Below are 17,803 nucleotides of genomic sequence, written 5' to 3'. Positions count from 1 at the left end.
AAGGACACTTAAGCGGATAACTCCGGGTCTAAGTGTAAAATTCTTATTACAGGGTCGCTTGTTTGACCGCAGGCCCACAATGCTCCCAGCTGAGTGTGCCGTCGCTACTGCTGGAATCACTTTGTCCTGTACTTCTGCATTTACAAAAACTGTCCTCACCAATTGCAACTTGGTAAGATGTATGAGGCTGCACAGTCCAAGCTGAATATGTCATTCCCACAGCTTTCTGGATGATTGTGCTATGCAGAACGCCAAAACATAATTTTATACAATAGAGAAAACATTTAATTAAAAAAATTGAACTATTCCAATCTCACTTTGTATCTTAAAAATAGGATTATTATGCTCCTTCCTCTTGTCTATCAGAGGGTTTGCTATCAAATCTGTCATCTTAAGAACGCTTAGACTGATCGCTTTCATGCTCGGGTTATACAAGGAACCTTCTCGGCTTCTGCTTCATGATGTTAATATCATAATTGAGTTCACCAAATGGTGGAGATGAGTGTCATGCCAGTGTTAATTGCTTACATTTTCTAAAGCTAGGACCATGTTTCCTGGAAATTGAGACTGATGCACTGGCGAGTCGATACAGTCCAATATTGGTTTATCACATCAGCATTTGTGTTAGCAAATGGATAGGCTGCATTATTAACTATATTTCCTTTTTTCTTAATTCAAGTTTCATGTAATCTGTCGTTTTCCTTATTCATTATTAATTATAATTTGATAATTAGGATTACTTTTCAAATGCTTGTCACATGAGAAGTGGTCTCTCTTTCTGCTCAAACATTGTTAAAGGCAAAAGTAGGTGCTTCCAATCTTCTCGCCAATTGTCTTGTTTTTCAAAGTAATTATATTGTCAAAATCTATGGAATAATGTAAAATTAATTGCTCCCACTTAAATAGAGTGCCGGTATTTCATCCATGTGACACCCAGGCAGGGAGCTGCATAGTAAAGTAGGTTCTTATCTGATGGGTTTGACATCTGTAGGCAGTGACCCGGCAGCGATACAGCAGCCGATTTCATCAGCCAATCTAGTGTCCTGCACCATTCAATTTTTCTCAGAGATAATGGAGTGTTGGCAGGCTGAAACATGTAAACTGGCACAATGTGAACACACACGCAAGCCAAATAAAAGACTTCAGCTTTTACTCTTTGCACACAATCGTTTTCTCTTCCGTCCTCTTCCATTTTGCTCTCATCATTTTTTCTATCTCTCTTCTTGTCTTTCTGTCCTTTTGACATCTTTAATTCATTCCCCCAACTGTCCGTCCTCCCCTCTCGCTCTCACATGCTGCCTCATATATCCCAGCCAGCTGCGTCTGTCTGTCTGTTCAGCAGATGACTTCTTAATGATTTATTGACAATGTTGTGGCTCCTCTTTAGAGGAGACGTCGCCGCTGTCCCAGAAAATCTTTATCTGAATTTTTAGCTTTTATGATTTTTGTGGTAGTGCGGCCCTGTCAACAGAAGTGCTGTGCACCGCACCGTGGAGTCGATCTGCCATACACACTGATATGCTGTATTATATAACTTTTATTTTCCTACAGTATAGCTTGTAGTCTTTTTTTCCCCCATTTCTTCCCGATCAAGTTTTTTTGGCCTGATCCCAATCCTTTAATATCTGCTGACACGGAGGCCGATCCAATACTTATATTTACAAGTCGGCAACACTGACAGTCCGTCCCTTAAGGTCTCCCTCCAAAGCCACTCCCCCACTATTATCATTATGAACATAAACATGGCTATTGTCAGAAATGAAAGCGAAAATAATCAAACTTTTTGTCTAACTCTAAAAGTTGTGTCCCGTGTGTGCACCATATGCATGTACTGTATAATAAGGGCTGTACCGAAGAGTTTGAAACTTCATTCCTAACGTTGACATTTTAATTATTATGAATAACTTAAAGAAACCTTGCTTGCAGTCTTCTCTCTCTCGCAGCGAGCGACTCGGCGCTCCGTCCTCCATCCTGTAATCGTCTCAGTTTTCACAACATGTTTTTACCTAACGAAATATTCCGCTTCAATCCGTATTCGTTGGCATTTAGCCTTTCAAAAAACATTTTGTTCCATATGCTACCGTACTTTTGCTTCACCATGGACTATTACTGCATCAGGTGGCAACATGAAAATAGTTTTTCTAAAAATAGATATCATATGAAAATAGCACATTTTACATTGCTAAGAGTAGACCAGTTGTATGTAGATTGTAACTTTTAGATGAGGAATCTGGCTGCGTATGTTGGTGTGTGGGGGCTGCATATCGACTGATGTCATTGCTGCGCTACATCAGCGCGAACAAAAGGATACAGGCGCTCTTTGGCATGGGATTTGGAGGAAATAGTACTCCCTAAAGAGCCTGGCGGTCCAAGTGTTAACCAGACAACAGACGAGTTTAATTTGGCCTGTTATCAAGTTATTCAGTGAATGTGTGTGAATGGTTGTCTGTCTCTATGTGTCAGCCCTGCGATAGTCTGGCGACCTGTCCGGGGTGTACTACGCCTTCACCCAATGCCAGCTGGGATCGGCTCCAGCGACCCTGAATAGGATAAGTGGTTACATATAATGGATGGATGGATCAAGTTATTCACAGAATTAACATTCATTAGCGACAGTTTGTATAATCTGCCGCCTGCAACGATTGTAATTTTAACCGGCGAAAGCGACTATTAGCAAAATTCCAAAATGTTTTGTACATTTCTCTTTGCTAATGATAATTAGTGTGTGAAAAGTCCCTACACTGTGGTAAAGGGGAGCCACGGTGAAAACACTAGCAGGCTGAGGTGGTCAGAACTGTACAGTAAAGAAAGGATCAGATTTTGATTGGCGTTATTTTAGCTGGCACAATCCATTAAAATATGTCCAGATCGGCCTCCGGTACCGATCCTTGGGATCGGCTCAGGACATCTCTAAAAGATATTTTTGAGGAAACAGCCACATCATTACAAAATCCAGTTTTGTTTGGACTCGTGCTCATATCAACACTGGGGAGTTAGAATCCGTACCTTCAAAATCCAGCATGAAACCATCTACTTGCAGCACATCTCTGCCTCTCACTATCTTCTCTGCATCTTTCTTTGTCCCCAGTCTTGATTCACATTATCTCACGTCTCATTTATTTTCTCCACACGCTCACTCTATCATCTCATCTATCTCACGCACGCACACACACACACACACACACACACACACACACACACACACACACACACACTTCATCTTGTTTACTTTCCCCACTCTCACACTCCAATTAGGGTTTATCGCCATCACTTATCACTACACTACTCATCTGTATCTTTCCACTTCTTTCTTCCTCACACACACACACACACTCTCCAGCTCCATTATGCACTTTCTTCACATTTTTTTTATCTCTACCAATCTCTCCCTCCGCACTTCTCTCTCTCTCTCTCTCTCTCTCTCTCTCTCTCTCTCTCTCTCTCTCTCTCCGTTCCGTTCTTCCTTCCTTCCTCAGATTATTTTTAAAGACGTCCTGTGAGTCACTGATGACTTCACATGTTTTGACCCTTTTTTCTGCTTTTCAAAGTGGAGCATGTTCAGGGCGTCCACCACGCCCACTCCACTGCCGGGTTGGTTGGTGAGCCACCCTCTCAGGTCGGCCTCGTCCCCAACGGCTAGTTGTGAGTCAGAAGCGCTTCATTTGCTACAGTACCAAAATATGTCCAGGGATTTGTTGCACTGATGGGGAGTGATGATGAGGAATATGCAGACAAATCACTGCTTTTTCAAATTCAGTTTGTGTTTTTTACATTTGTATTGCATACTGTATATATTTTTTCCACCCAATTTGGGGCGGCTAGTTCCGCTGTGGTCTTGGCCACTGCTGACTTCCACTGTGGCAAGCTTAAAGCTTTGTTTATAATCGTGCGGGTCTCCGTAGATGGTGCGCGAGCATGCACAGAGGCGTTTATGCTCAACGCGTTGTTCGTTGCAATATGCTTCGAAGCGCCAAGAGGCTTACAAACAAAATATTCTGTGGATAAGCAAGAAGTCAACGAGTGTAACCGGGAGGGAAAGTAGGTTGCCTGGCAACAGTAGTAAACACCGACGTACCGCAAAACATTGCATTTGTGTACTGTAATTATTACTGTCGCTTACCTCCAAGTTCAAATTATTTTCCATCTCTCTGTGCGTCCCCTCGGGTCGCCACTCTTTCCATACAAAACAATCTCATATTATTCCACAGCATGCAGCAAAAAGCCTCTGTGTTCCCCAGTGCGTTGCCCTTTTACTTTCCAAGAATTTAACGACATGTGACTGTCCCTGTGGTCTCTCATGAACAGTTGTGGAAATATCTGTACAGGCGAACCTGCTCGGCCAGTCTTCCCTCGAAAGCGTCCTTGTTGAAATGAAAGGCGCGGTGGGCGTGTAGATACAAAAATTCAGAGGTGCACGACCAAGCGCGGAGCCTCCGCGCACCACGCAAACCTCGCGGTGATGTAATTTTCTGGCGCGATTTCATGCCGGCTTCACTATGGCCACCATAAACCAGGCTTAATATGTAGAGCGGAGGCCTCATCCCTCACTTTAGGATACGGTCTAGACCTGCTCTATATGAAGTGTCTTGAGATAACTTCTGTTATGATTTGACGCTATATAAAAATAATTTTAATTGAATTGGCTTCCCAACCTTACCCAACCAATTGAAAGCTGGAAGCACGGCTGCAGAAAAAGTAACCCAGATGCCCCTCTGTTGGTGGGAGTCTGTTTTACCCCAGCACCCCTGGGGATAAATATGACTACGGTCAAATGGCCGATGAACAACTGAAAGAGATGGTATTTCTTGATTCAGAATTTGACACGCTAGTAACTCAAGCGATCACTTTAAACTGGAAACCTAAGAAAGGCAAGAAGATACCAAAGATTTAACCACCACCTTCATTTGAGTCTTGTTTCTGACTGCTGGTCGTGATAGTAGCAGAATAAGTAGGAGTGTAAAAAATTTTTGGAAAGTACATCTTTAAAAGAGAGCTGTGTTCGGATCCTCGGCAATAAGTCGGACTCGTTTCCGGTGGGGGTTGGCCTCCGCCAGGGCTGCGCTTTGTCACCAATCCTGTTCGTGATATTCATGGACAGGATATCGAGGCGTAGTCGGGTGGAGGAGGGTTTGCAGATCGGTGTGCTGAGGATCTCATCGCTGCTTTTTGCAGATGATGTGGTCCTGTTGGCATCATCGGTCTGCGACCTCCAGCACTCACTGGATCGGTTCGCAGCCGAGTGTGACGCAGTCGGGATGAGAATCAGCACCTCTAAATCTGAGGCCATGGTTCTCAGCAGGAAACCGGTGGTTTGCCTACTCCGGGTAGGGAATGAGTCCTTACCCCAAGTGAAGGAGTTTAAGTATCTCGGGGTCTTGTTCGCGAGTGAGGGGACGATGGAACGTGAGATTGGTCGGAGAATCGGAGCAGCAGGGGCGGTATTGCATTCGCTTTACCGCACCGTTGTGACGAAAAGAGAGCTGAGCCGGAAGGCAAAGCTCTCGATCTACCGTTCAATCTTCGTTCCTACTCTCACCTATGGTCATGAGGGTTGGGTCATGACCGAAAGAACGAGGTCGCGGGTGCAAGCGGCCGAAATGGGTTTCCTCAGGAGGGTGGCTGGCGTCTCCCTTAGAGATAGGGTAAGAAGCTCAGTCATCCGTGAGGGACTCGGAGTAGAGTCCTTGCTCCTTTGCGTCGAAAGGAGCCAGTTGAGGTGGTTCGGGCATCTAGCACAGATGCCTCCTGGGCGCCTCCCTTGGGAGGTGTTCCAGGCACGACCAGCTGGGAGGAGACCACGGGGAAGACCCAGGACTAGATGGAGAGATTATATCTCTACTCTGGCCTGGGAACGCCTCGGGATCCCCCAGTCAGAGCTGGTTAATGTGGCCCGGGAAAGGGAAGTTTGGGGTCCCCTGCTGGAGCTGTTGCCCCCGCGACCCGATCCCGGATAAGCGGTTGAAGATGGATGGATGGATGGGACATCTTTAAAACTTCAGGCTATTTTGTGTAACTTGAAGAAAACTATTTCAAGGTGAAAGAAATTTAAAAGTTGAATAATTTTAATTTTTTTCTACTGGGTATTGAATGCCCAAGCCGTAAATGAAACCACAGTAGAAGTTTACTGAAAGACAGTGGTTGCCATCAAAAGGTTCACTTATCATCAAAACATTGTTCTTTTTATAGGTGGAATAAGACGTAACAGAGCAGACTAGTAACATATGAAACTGAGTTTTAACCTGTGAACTAGAGGTTTCTCTAAAAAAAGGTTTCATGGTAAAAAAAAAAAAGATGTAAAGGTCCAAATTTAGAATTTTTATGCAATCATTCTCCATTTACTCCTACACCATCATCATGTCATTCAACCCATCACCTCTCAGGCAGCAGACCAGGGAGAAAAATATCAGATGCTTCACTTGATGAAAAAAAATATGTGTAGGCGGTATAAAAAGAAAGAGAGAAAAAAGCATTTTAAACCGTTAAAAAAAGATGTTACTTTCTTCCTTAAAGCCACAGGCCCTCCCTTTGGAATTGCATTGACTGGGAACTGCAGAAAACATCATCGATACTCATATTTGTTTTCTACACATGGTTGACAATAGCGCTGACTATATTGACGATAATCGCCGACATCAGAATCTTGTTAGAAAGTGAAAACTGCAGATTGATCGGGTGTTTCTGTGACACTCAGACGATATATTTTGACTCGAGCAGTTGAGCTTGTCAACTCTCCGAGCCCCTTTGGCAGGTAAATAACCCTAAATTGGAGCTTGTTTTCTCTCCTTAAAGATTATTCCAGCTGGTAAAATCGTAAAAGTGGAATTGAGCGACCGCCGAGGCCGGCGCACAAAGTGTCTGAATGTTTTTCTCCCGATGTCTACCTCGTATTGATGACCGGCCTCATCTCGCCCAAACAGCCATGTCATTATGAAACATTTTGTGGTTGTTGTTTTTTTTTAGCTCTTTCTAACCTCTCTGCTCATCAGCCTCTTACTAATCCGTTGCTACAGATGACTCAGTACACACTCAGTTTGTTTGTGTGTGTGTGTGTCTGTTTGTTTGCGTGTCTTCATTTTGTATGCATTTCTCTCCTGCGTGTGTTGATAGGAAGAGGTGGAGGCAGAGAACAGAAGGAACACACGGACCAGACTGACGCCAAAGCTGACCCCACACCAAGAGGAGGTGACAACCAGACAACACACAAACAGACGTGTAGACGCATGCATTACCATGAGAATGTGCTCTGATACATCATAATACACATGTATTGACATAAATAATTCATAATCAACGCCTCATTGTAGCAAAACATACATTAGGAGAATACTAATTCATCATACAGTAGGTCACTGCAAACCTGAAGTCTTCATATTCTTACATAAGGAGGTCACATTGGTTTTGCATGAGGTCTTCTGTTTTCGTAGCTTTAACTGTCATTGTGATTAATACTATAATATTTCATTTGCTTAATTGCTTAGATATAGATACAGTAGTTCAAAGGTGAAACATGAGGTTCCAAATACTAAGTGATGTTTACAAGGGACAGTTTGTCATTTGACTTAGTTTGCATGTCACGATGTATGTTTTAGATCATTTGCTTAAACTACACTACCCCACCAGTCATTTTTCAGTATGCTTGAACTGTAAGCCACATGCAGCTTTTTTACACTGTACGTGCTGGTAGTCTGACCACGGTTCACTGTCGTCTGTGATCAGATCTCTGCCCCAGCGGGTCGCCGCGACTCCCCGAGCAGCGTCCGCAGCAGAAAGGAAGGAACTCTGCAGAAGATCGGAGGCTTCCTGCAGAGCTCCCCCACGCTGCTCGGCACTAAAGGTCAGTGTGTCAATGTGTGACTCTTTACCGTGGGAGATATTTAACCTTTATCTGGTCCTCTGTAGAAGAGAATTATGAGGGTGAAGAGAAGAGGTTGCAGATATATATTGTTTCAAACATAAAGAGGAGTTTAAATATGATGAAGCAACAAAATGACAATCATAGACCAGTGGAAGGTTGAAACGATTTTTAATCAGCTGGTGACGCAAACTTATATCTATATCTACAGTAAATGCACACATCATTCAATTAATTAGAAGAAGATCAAAGAAAAAAAGCATTAGAATTAGATCAAACTAAGCAGAATCTGTTTACAAACTATGGAAATATAGGAAATTACTGTCTTTTTTAAAAAATATTAACTTAATTTTTCTGAACTGTTTTTAAAGATTTACATCTTCAGTGGCTTGAGTGCCACTGACAGAGACAGATTAAAAGTGCTTCCACAAGCGTCGGCTGCAGGCCAAAAAGCTGACTACTCATTTAAGTCCAGCCAGCAACTTTTTGTATTCATTTTTCAGTCTAATAAAATAGTCTTGATTAACAAGTTGATTTGCTATGCGTGTGCATTTTTACGACCACTAGCCACACTAGCACATGCCTTTCTATCTGTATCGATCCCACCCCAACATGCTCTATATGAATGTGTTCGTGCACGCTCAGCTGAGATGCTGTGTCCTGCAGAGAAGGGAGCAGAGTCCACTTGAGTGTTTGACAAATATTAGCAAAATAATTGTTGGTTTGCACCAGAAAAGTTATTTCGCCAACTTCGGGGCTAACCGCCTTCACTTTAATCAGCAGGTGGAAAGCAAGACACGGGAACTCGGCTCGGGCTTTGAGGAGTTGTAGCATTTATTCACCAACAGCCTAAACTGTACACACACTGCACTGCTACGTTCGCAGCTATAACGTTACTGCTGACTTCGCAGGCTACTCGCCGTCACACGGGCGGGCGCTCGCTAACGTTAAGCACACAACCTAAGCACTGAATTATTTCTCAAAGGAGTTTGCTACTTGTATAACACATTTTAGTTTAAAAAAACATCTTAAAGCTAGATCATTCTCCGATGCTTAGGGCAGGCTGGTTTGCAGTACACTCGCGGAAAGCCTGCTCATTAGACGGACTACTTCGTAAAACGCCTGTGGCAGCAACTTGACGATTGTACAGTATGCATTAAAAAGTCCACTGAAAGCGCTGCATTTTCCATACACGCCACACAGACGTTTATGTGCTTCTGAATGAATTATCTTTATTCACATTGCGCATTTTTGCAGCAGAGCCATCTTTAATACGCATTGTAGACAAACTAAAACAGGCAATGTTGTCAAAGTAACAGGCCTTTGTCATATGAAGGCTGTGCCTCAGCCTCATTTTACACTTTAGAAATATCCTAGAACGCTTTTGTCTTTTTTGCCATCGACCAGTTATGCAAACTTATGTCAGATGCCCCAAATCATGTTTTAACGTTTTTGGTGATATTTAAAATGAGCTTCAATATTCAAATTGTGATCAAAAAGAACACAAAGGTTATTGGCTCGGGGCTTTTCCTAACCAATCTACACACACACACACACACACACACGCATAAACACATGAAAGCTTGCTCCCCAACGCATTGTGATGCATTATATTCATTCACCTTCAGTCGTTCACTGATAGCGTCCAGGAGGCAATCACTTGGCCCAGATGGGTTTTTAGAATTTTTTTTAAATTTCACACTTGGAAAAACCTGTGCAGAAAAACACAACGTAGGACACACAAGGACAAACCTCCAAGTTCCTGCCGGAGTCATTAAGCGAAAGATAACGCAGGTTTGACAAAGTAACCGGGCAAGGGCAGCCGAGTTTGGGACACTAATGATGGCTCAGAGGAGAAAGTTAAGACGGGGAACATATTGGAATCAACCGGAGCCATCTCTGACTTTTATCCTCGGGGACCAGCAGTTTCACTCGGTCAATTAATTGACGCCCTGGGGTTCTGACGCAAGGGTGCTGTTGTGTGCCGCCATCTGATCCTCTCTTTCTCTCTCTTTCTCTCTCTCTCTCTCTCTCTCTGTTTCTGCTGCTTGCTGTTCCTTCCTCCTGTCCCTGATCATTTTTTATCTTCGTTATTTCACTTCCACCAACTCCTCTCTATTTTTTTTTTTAATCTTTTCCCTTACCCCCTCCATCGCTCATGCCTTCTCTTCTTCCACTGTTCTTTCTCCGTCCATCCCTTTTATCACTGATCTTTCCCCACCTCTTTCCCATCTCTTTCTCATCCTCTCATCCTTTCTTTCCTATCCCCTGCAGTAGCCTCCTCTGATTGTTCTCTTTTTTCCACCTGAAGTAAGTTAAAGGATAAAACTGACATCATTTTATATTTTTAGAATTAACAATTCCCTTATTAACAATGACTGCATCCTGCTGACAAGTACTGTCTGTGAGTCACAGTCTGACAGACTTTACAGTCATTATACTAATGCTCTAAAACCTGTTGTTAAAATGATTTATTCATAGTAAAAATGGATACCCACATTTAATTGCATGAAATGGTTTCCCAACATAAAATTAAGCAATCAATTAAAATATCAATTTAAATCTGTCTATAAAGTATCCATTCAGCATGTTCTTCATGTCCAAAACTGTCTTCGTCTCTCCAGCCAAGAAGATGATGAGTTTGGTGAGCGGTCGGGGTAATGCGGACTCAGCAGCCTCCTCTTCCTCCTCCTCCTCTTCCCTCAGTCTGAGAGCCAAAATGAACAAAAGGAAACTCTACAGGCCTGAAATCTCCTCCCCCATGGACATGCCCTCACACCCAGTAAGTGTCGCTATACATAAGCTCATTATGCCACATGCTGTCATCACAGTGCACACACACGTTAACCCTACAGTACAGCTGAGAATTGAACGCAATAATTTTTTGGTCAAGCCAACATGTCAGCAGAATATGGAAGACTGTCAACATTGGTCAGACTCATTTTCTGATCAGTTAGTTGCTGACTTAAATCAAAATGACTATTTTATACAGAAAAGTTCTTATGTGGCTATTTGTGTTTAGATGACATTTGAGATGTTTCACTAATTTTGCTATATTGGGGTTAATGTCATAAAAAAGTAATAGTATGGTATTCCATAAAAATGTTGGAAACGTCATTGTATAGTATATCATAAAAGAGTCATAGTATAGTGTGTCATAAAAAGTCATAGTGAGTCATAGAAAAATGCCATAAAAAAGCATAGTATAGTCTGTCATTAAAATGTTATACAACATGTATAGTCATATCATAGTATGTCATAAAAGATGCCATGAAAGTCATAGTATAGTATAGTTACAAAAATAGTGTATTATGCTATCTCGTAAAAAACTAAAAAAAAAAATGTCTTTGCAGAGTAACTTATACAAAATGCCAAAGTATGTTGAAAAAAGTCAGAATAGTATTTCGAAAGAGTCACAAAAAAGCCATAGTATGTCGGGGAAAAAATCAAAGTATAGTATATAAAAAAAAGTCATGCTATGTATAGTATGTCAGAAAAAACATCATTAAAAAGTCAAAGCATAGTATGTTGAAAAAAGTCATACAAAAGTCATAGTTTATTATGATGGAAAAATTCATAGTAAAGTATGTAAAAAAAAAATAATGAAAAGGTCACAGTATAGTATGTCAAAAAAAAGTATTTAAAAAAAATCATAGTATAGTATATAAAAGTCATGGTATAGTATGTCCAAAAAAAGTCAAAGCATGTTGAAAAATAAGTATGGCATGTCGACAAAATTCAAACAGTCATAGTACAGTATGTCCAAAAAAGTTATGAAAAAGTCATATTATAGTTTGTCGAAAAACATCATAAAATGGTCATTGTATAGTATGTCTATAAAACTCATTAAAAAGTCATAGTAGTATAAAGTGTCGAAAAAGTGATTAACAAAGCCACAGTACAGTGTGTCGATAAATGTTCATATAAAACAGTTGTATCTCGGGGAAATCATTAAAAAAGTAATTGTATAGTAAAGTCAAAAAACGACAGTGTATTCCATACAGAATGCCATATAAAAGGTTTAATCAGTTCATGGTTTTGGCTGATTCACTAAACTATACTACGTGTCTGTGCCTCTCTAATTGCAAGCCTGCAGTCATAAAAACATTTTTAACAACTTGTTCTTTTCTCTTCTTGTTGTAGATAATCAGCAGAGAGCCAGAGGAGAAAGAGAGTGACCATCTGATCATTAAGAGGCGCCTTCGCTCCAGGATGGCTAAATAATGAACCTACACCATCTTTTTATTTCTCAACACTAACATTTAGCTGCTTATAAGCCTTTATCTATGTTACAATGGCTGGAATGTCCCCAAAACATACCTTCTAACTTATCTTATTTAATCTAAAAGTCTATTTGAATAGTTTAATGCTGAGAAAAGTCACTGATATACAGCTGGTTACGTGGCAATTAAAGGAGTAGTCCAACATTTGATAAAGTGCACTTTTTTGCTTATCTGCTGAGAGTTTGAGGAGAAGATAAATACCACTCATATCTGCAAGCAAGATGTTGAATTATTCCTTCACAATACTGATAAAGAATTGAATCTTTTGTCTGGTAGAAAGAATAAAGTTGTTGTTTTTTCTTGAAATGTTCTATGTTGTCCACATTTACCATCCAATGACTCCAGAGTCTACACTACATATACTCTATTCTCTATAGTAAGCACTCTGAATTTGTATATCTTTAGACAAAAGGTATTACTACATATTATTACAACTTTTTTTCTTACTTTGATGTGCAATTGTTATTGAAATGTCTGAGCTGTGCTGGAGTGTGGTTGGTATTTTTTGTATTATTTGTTTACTTTTACTTTATGCGAGTAAGCTACAACAGTTAAAATTATAATAACCTCTGTTATTGCTGATTGCGAACAGCAGACGCAACAGAAGCATCTTTTTTTAATCTTATTGTGAACCACCAACTTATTGATTTATCTTCTGAAAGTGATCAAGCTGCTGATAGAGCGATGAAAATATCTCACATTGTTCAAAGCATCTTTCTTTTTTCATTTTAACGGTTCAGATAAGAAGTTAGATATTCACATACCTAATGTCTCTGTAGTTTACTTTGTATTCAGCTGTAAGGTATCCACACACTAACTCCTACTGCACTTTATCTTCTTCCTCGAACAAACTTTTGATTGTACACTAAATCTAGATAATGCAAGATAAAATCATCAATGTAAATTTCTTGTAAACTTCTTGTAAAGTTCAGGGTTCTTTCTCTGATTGCTAAAAGAAATTACTTTAGGACTAGTGGATGTTGAAGTCTTTAGATCACTATATTCTGTTCTAGATGAAGGACTGCTGAGTATTTTTCTTTTGTACAGTAACATTTTGTTAAAGCTGTCTGAGTTTATAAAAAGTTAGTTTCATTCCTGAAATTGTGCAATTTTCTGTATTTTCACTCATTTTTGATAAAGAAAAAAAAGCTACCTTCATACCTTTGTTCTATAGGTCTTATCAGACATTTACCAATTAAAATAAAACACTACTTGTCAAATATGGAGATCTGCTGTGTTTCATGTTTTTCGTGTTTTTTAAAGGGCTGGTCGAAGAAAAGTTGTATTTTAAAGTTATCACTTTGGGCTCTGAGAATTTTGTTATAATTAATTATTAACATGACTTTTATAGCCTATGTATTAGAATAATTGTTAATGAAAAGATGTAGTAGTAGTTCCACATGCTATGTATGTGCATTATCATTTACCTTATAAATTTCCTTCTAAGCACACTTGTCTTTGGTTGATGTACAATACTGGTTCAAGACCTGCAACCGTATGTTGAAATTATTTTGCTACTCTAAAGTAGGCCAACCTTTGTAGTACGCCGTCACTCTGAAAGCCTGTTAACACTAATCACTCACATAGTGTATCAAAAATTAGGCAATATATCAATCACCCGCACAATCAGAGTACATAACTCTGCTTTCTTAACGTTCAAGAAGCAGTTTTTATATTTGCAATTAAAGACACTTAATGTGTAGAAGTGAGAAAAACAAGCTTCAAAACTGACAGCGAGACCCAGGTGGCTTGGGTGGACACAAATAAAGAAAATATATTTTAGTAAAGATTAAATTAAATTGTTCAAGGAAAGCCACTAAACCAGGGGTCTCTTGGCAACATGCGGCTCCGGAGCCACATGTGGCTCTTTAGCCTCTCCACTGGATTTTTTAAAATATGAATGGAAATAAATAACAGTTATTTTTTAACATTTTCATTTCTCATTCTTGTAGGTCTACGGTGATTCTTACATTCTCCAATTGTAAAAATCTGTAGCCTATACACCAAATACATTTTCTTTTTTAATCATTTCAGTCAACCAAAATGTGCGTCTGGTGCCTTATCCTCTAATTTTGCCGAACCTCAATAGCTCAATAGGCTAACTATGGATTCAAAAGCCCAAAAAAGTAATGTCTCAGAGGAAAATAAATAATTTAATAGTGCGTGGACTAACTAAATTTGTTGATTCGACAACAAAAAAAGTAATTGAAAGACATTTCCTGAACAAGCACACTGGATTTGCTGAAAAATCAGCAGCAGCTTCCAGCCAAATGTCCTGAGATGTTCCTTCAATGTCCTGCCATTCATTTGCACTTGGGCCCTCACTGCATTAGACTTAATTGGCTGTGATACCTTCATCACAATGCTCAAATGTTTTGTGGCTCCAGACAGATTTTTTTAAAAAATTTTTTTTTGCCTAAAACGTCTCTTTTGATAGTAAAGGTTGCTGACCCCTGTGTTAATGTACTTAATAAATAATTGTTGACCAGACTAGAGAGGTCACCATCCTAGACTACAGGATAGAGTTTCACATTTAATTGTGTTTTTTCCTCCAGTGTGAGGAGAGCTATCAGGGGACGGGGGCTAGCTGTGAAATGAGTGTGGAAACAATAGGAGGTGTTGGTCATACACACACAGTGTCTTTTTCACCTGTGCTGTTGCTGATGTCAGAGATGTTCAGGCCGTTTGTCCAAACACCGACAGTGTTACTAACTCACGCTGTTCCACCCAGCAGTGACGTGGTGGGGGGACAGATTATCTGTGGGCGTATATTTGTGTGTTTTGAAAGGCTCCGCAACCGCAAGCTTTTCTTCGGTATAGCGGAGCGTTTTCCAAAAAAAAGCGAGAGGTTCAACCATCAGGCTTTGATGGTCACGTGAGGTTCCAAAATTTAGTTCAATTTAATTTTTTCTCAGTCATGCAATCTTCTTTCCTTACCTATTTAATTTGTTGTTCGAGTCCTCTGCACCGTCAGTATCTTCAGTTCAGCCCCGTCACTTTTATTTTCTTTGCCTATAAATCACAATAATGAAGATGTTCAGGTTTGTTTCCCTCCAACAGCAAACATGGAGGAATTCATTTAATAGTAAAGTAAGATCTTTTTTCCTCTTTCATGGAAACAGTTGGCTGTTTTATTGTGACAAAACAGCAGCAGACAGCATTTTCTCCAAACCAAAATATTAAATAAATATAAAATATTCTGTGTGAACATAGCCTAATGGAGCTATATTTTACGCGACCCTTAATAGGATAAGCGGTTACAGATAATGGATGGACAACGTCACAGAATCTAAAACAAACTGAAATGCTACCGAGCCTTCTCCTAAAGGAAGAAACTTCCATGAATCAGACAGAGCGATATATTCAGTTACTTATGAGGGGATAAAACAGCAAATCAGCTTCTTCCCACAATTGAGCCTACATGAACACACAAACAGTTTTGGAGCACTTCAGAGATGTCGGTATCTGTATTCGTCTTTCTTATGCTTTATTTTTAAAACTTAAAAAATGGATATTGGGCATCAGGATGTGTTACAACCCGGAGTTGGTGTAGGGGTAAAGGGAGTAACATAGAGCCGATGTTATCAGGCAATCACTTGTTTATTGATGAGTGATTGAAATTAAAGCAAAATAAACGTACAATGGTTGAATTAATACTAAATGAAAACGAGGGTTTAGGGTGGCCGAAAAGGAGACAACGAAGGCACACACCCTAGCCCTGCACAATCCTAACACACAGACAAATTAAAGAACTTCGCTATGCACAATTAAATATAAACAAACACGAGTACCTCAAACTAGTTAACATTCAATATCACAATCTAAAGTCCACTGACTCCAGTGGGACTTATACACAATTTCTGGTTAACAATTCCACACAACAATCGAGAGGCACGGGGAACAGATCAATAATAATCACTGCCCGCCTGGGTCTAGTCACAGCTGGCCTTTAATGCTTTCCACGCGCCCCAGCCGGCTGGTGATTGGCTAATCACATGTGACGTCGTCAGAGGCAGGACCACAAACGGCGGGAAACGAAGGGCATCCACCTGAGCAGGGCTGGTTGTGGTTATAGATCCGCGACAAGAACACGAGCGGATTGTGATCTATGTAAATCACAAGGGGCAGAGTACAGGAACCGAGGTATACATCAAAGTGTTGCAACGACCACAACAACGCTAACACTCTCTTTCTCAATCGTGGAATAGTTGAACTGATGCTGGTTAAATTTTCTCGAAAAATAACTGACAGGGTGTTCTATCCCATCTGCATCCTCCTGCATTAACACAGCCCCTGCGCCCACGGCGCTTGCGTCTACCTCCAACTTAAAAGGTCGGGCAAAATCGGGGGCAGCGAGGACCGGCGCGTGACACAAAAGGGATTTTACACTTTCAAATGCACGCTGGCACTCCGGAGTCCATTTAAAGTCTACCTTGGGACTCGTGAGACTAGTCAGTGGGTGGACCACGGCAGAAAAGTTCCTACAGAAGCTTCTGTAGTACCCTGTCATGTCGAGGAAACGCCGCAATGCACGTCGGGTGCTTGGAACGGGGAACTCGGCTATCCCGCTAACTTTAGCCTCGATGGGCCGGACCTCACCCTGACCCACTTGACGACCCAAATACGTGACGGTGCCTTTCCCAAACTCACATTTGGCTAAGTTCAGCGTGAGAGAGGCCCGCGCAAGACGACTGAGCACTTCAGTTAAGCTGAGCAAGTGTTCAGACCAGGAAGAAGAGTAAACTATGAGGTCATCGAGATATGCGTTGCAGTTGGCCACACCAGCCAGAACAGTGTTTACTAACCGCTGGAAAGTGGCAGGCGCGTTGCACATACCAAACGCCATGACAGTGTACTGAAGAAAGTGGTCTGGTGTTACAAAGGCGGAGATTTCTGACGCGCGCTTAGTCAGCGGCGCCTGCCAGTAACCTTTAAGTAAATCCAATTTTGTGACAAATTTAGCAGTGCCTAAATTATCCACGCAATCCTCCATCCGCGGCAACGGATATGAGTCGGGTACGGTGACGGCGTTTACTTTACGAAAATCAGTAATGAACCTGGGTGAACCATCTGATTTAGCCTCTAGCAAACAGGGGGAGCTCCACGAACTAGTGCTGGGCTTGGCCAGGCCATTTTCCAACAGATATCTTACCTCTTTTTTCATCAGCTCTCTTTTAATTTGGTTAACACGATAAGAGTGCTGCTTAATTGATCGGGCATCTTTTACATCTATATCATGTTTTAGTACCGTGGTACGAGTGGGAACATCACCAAAAAGACACGGATACTCAGCTACTAAATTAACAATGTCCTGCTGTTGTTCTGCGTTCAGATGATTAAGCAGATGTGGTAACACTTTCAGCATCTCTGAATTTGGTAACCGCGCACGGTGCTGTGAGGAGGGGCGTACAGCCAAGCCATCCTCGTCACCAGGACTTTGTTCGGCTACAATGAGCGCGGAGCAACCACTTACCGGAGAGGAGTCATGTTTTGGGGAGCGAGTTTTCGCGTCACGAGAGTGATACATTTTTAACATATTCACATGGCAAACACGAGTTTTGCGCTTTCGGTCCGGAGTATTTATCACGTAGTCTGTCTCACTAAGTTTCTTTTGGATACTATACGGTCCGGAAAAACGCGCAGAGAGGGAAGAGCCAGGAATGGGTAA

At 41.1% G+C, this 17,803-nt stretch overlaps 1 protein-coding gene across 3 annotated transcripts in view; it reads left to right on the top strand.

The window, feature by feature from the left end:
- The window catches only part of LOC141774400 (kinesin-like protein KIF20B), a 64,263-nt gene extending 50,911 nt beyond the window's left edge, over positions 1-13,352 (top strand). For all 3 annotated transcript variants that reach the window (XM_074647055.1, XM_074647054.1, XM_074647053.1), the window contains 4 exons: positions 7,108-7,182; positions 7,717-7,834; positions 10,477-10,634; positions 11,996-13,352. In XM_074647055.1, the coding sequence (XP_074503156.1) occupies positions 7,108-7,182; positions 7,717-7,834; positions 10,477-10,634; positions 11,996-12,076 (432 nt within the window). In that variant the 3' untranslated portion in view covers positions 12,077-13,352. The remainder of the gene's footprint in view (positions 1-7,107; positions 7,183-7,716; positions 7,835-10,476; positions 10,635-11,995) is intronic.
- The last annotated feature ends 4,451 nt before the right edge of the window (positions 13,353-17,803 follow it).

Source organism: Sebastes fasciatus, chromosome 9 (assembly GCF_043250625.1).
Source record: "Sebastes fasciatus isolate fSebFas1 chromosome 9, fSebFas1.pri, whole genome shotgun sequence".
In the NCBI taxonomy this organism is placed as follows: domain Eukaryota; kingdom Metazoa; phylum Chordata; class Actinopteri; order Perciformes; family Sebastidae; genus Sebastes; species Sebastes fasciatus.
Note: the sequence above shows the minus strand (reverse complement) of the source record. Positions and strands in the feature narration are given on the sequence as shown.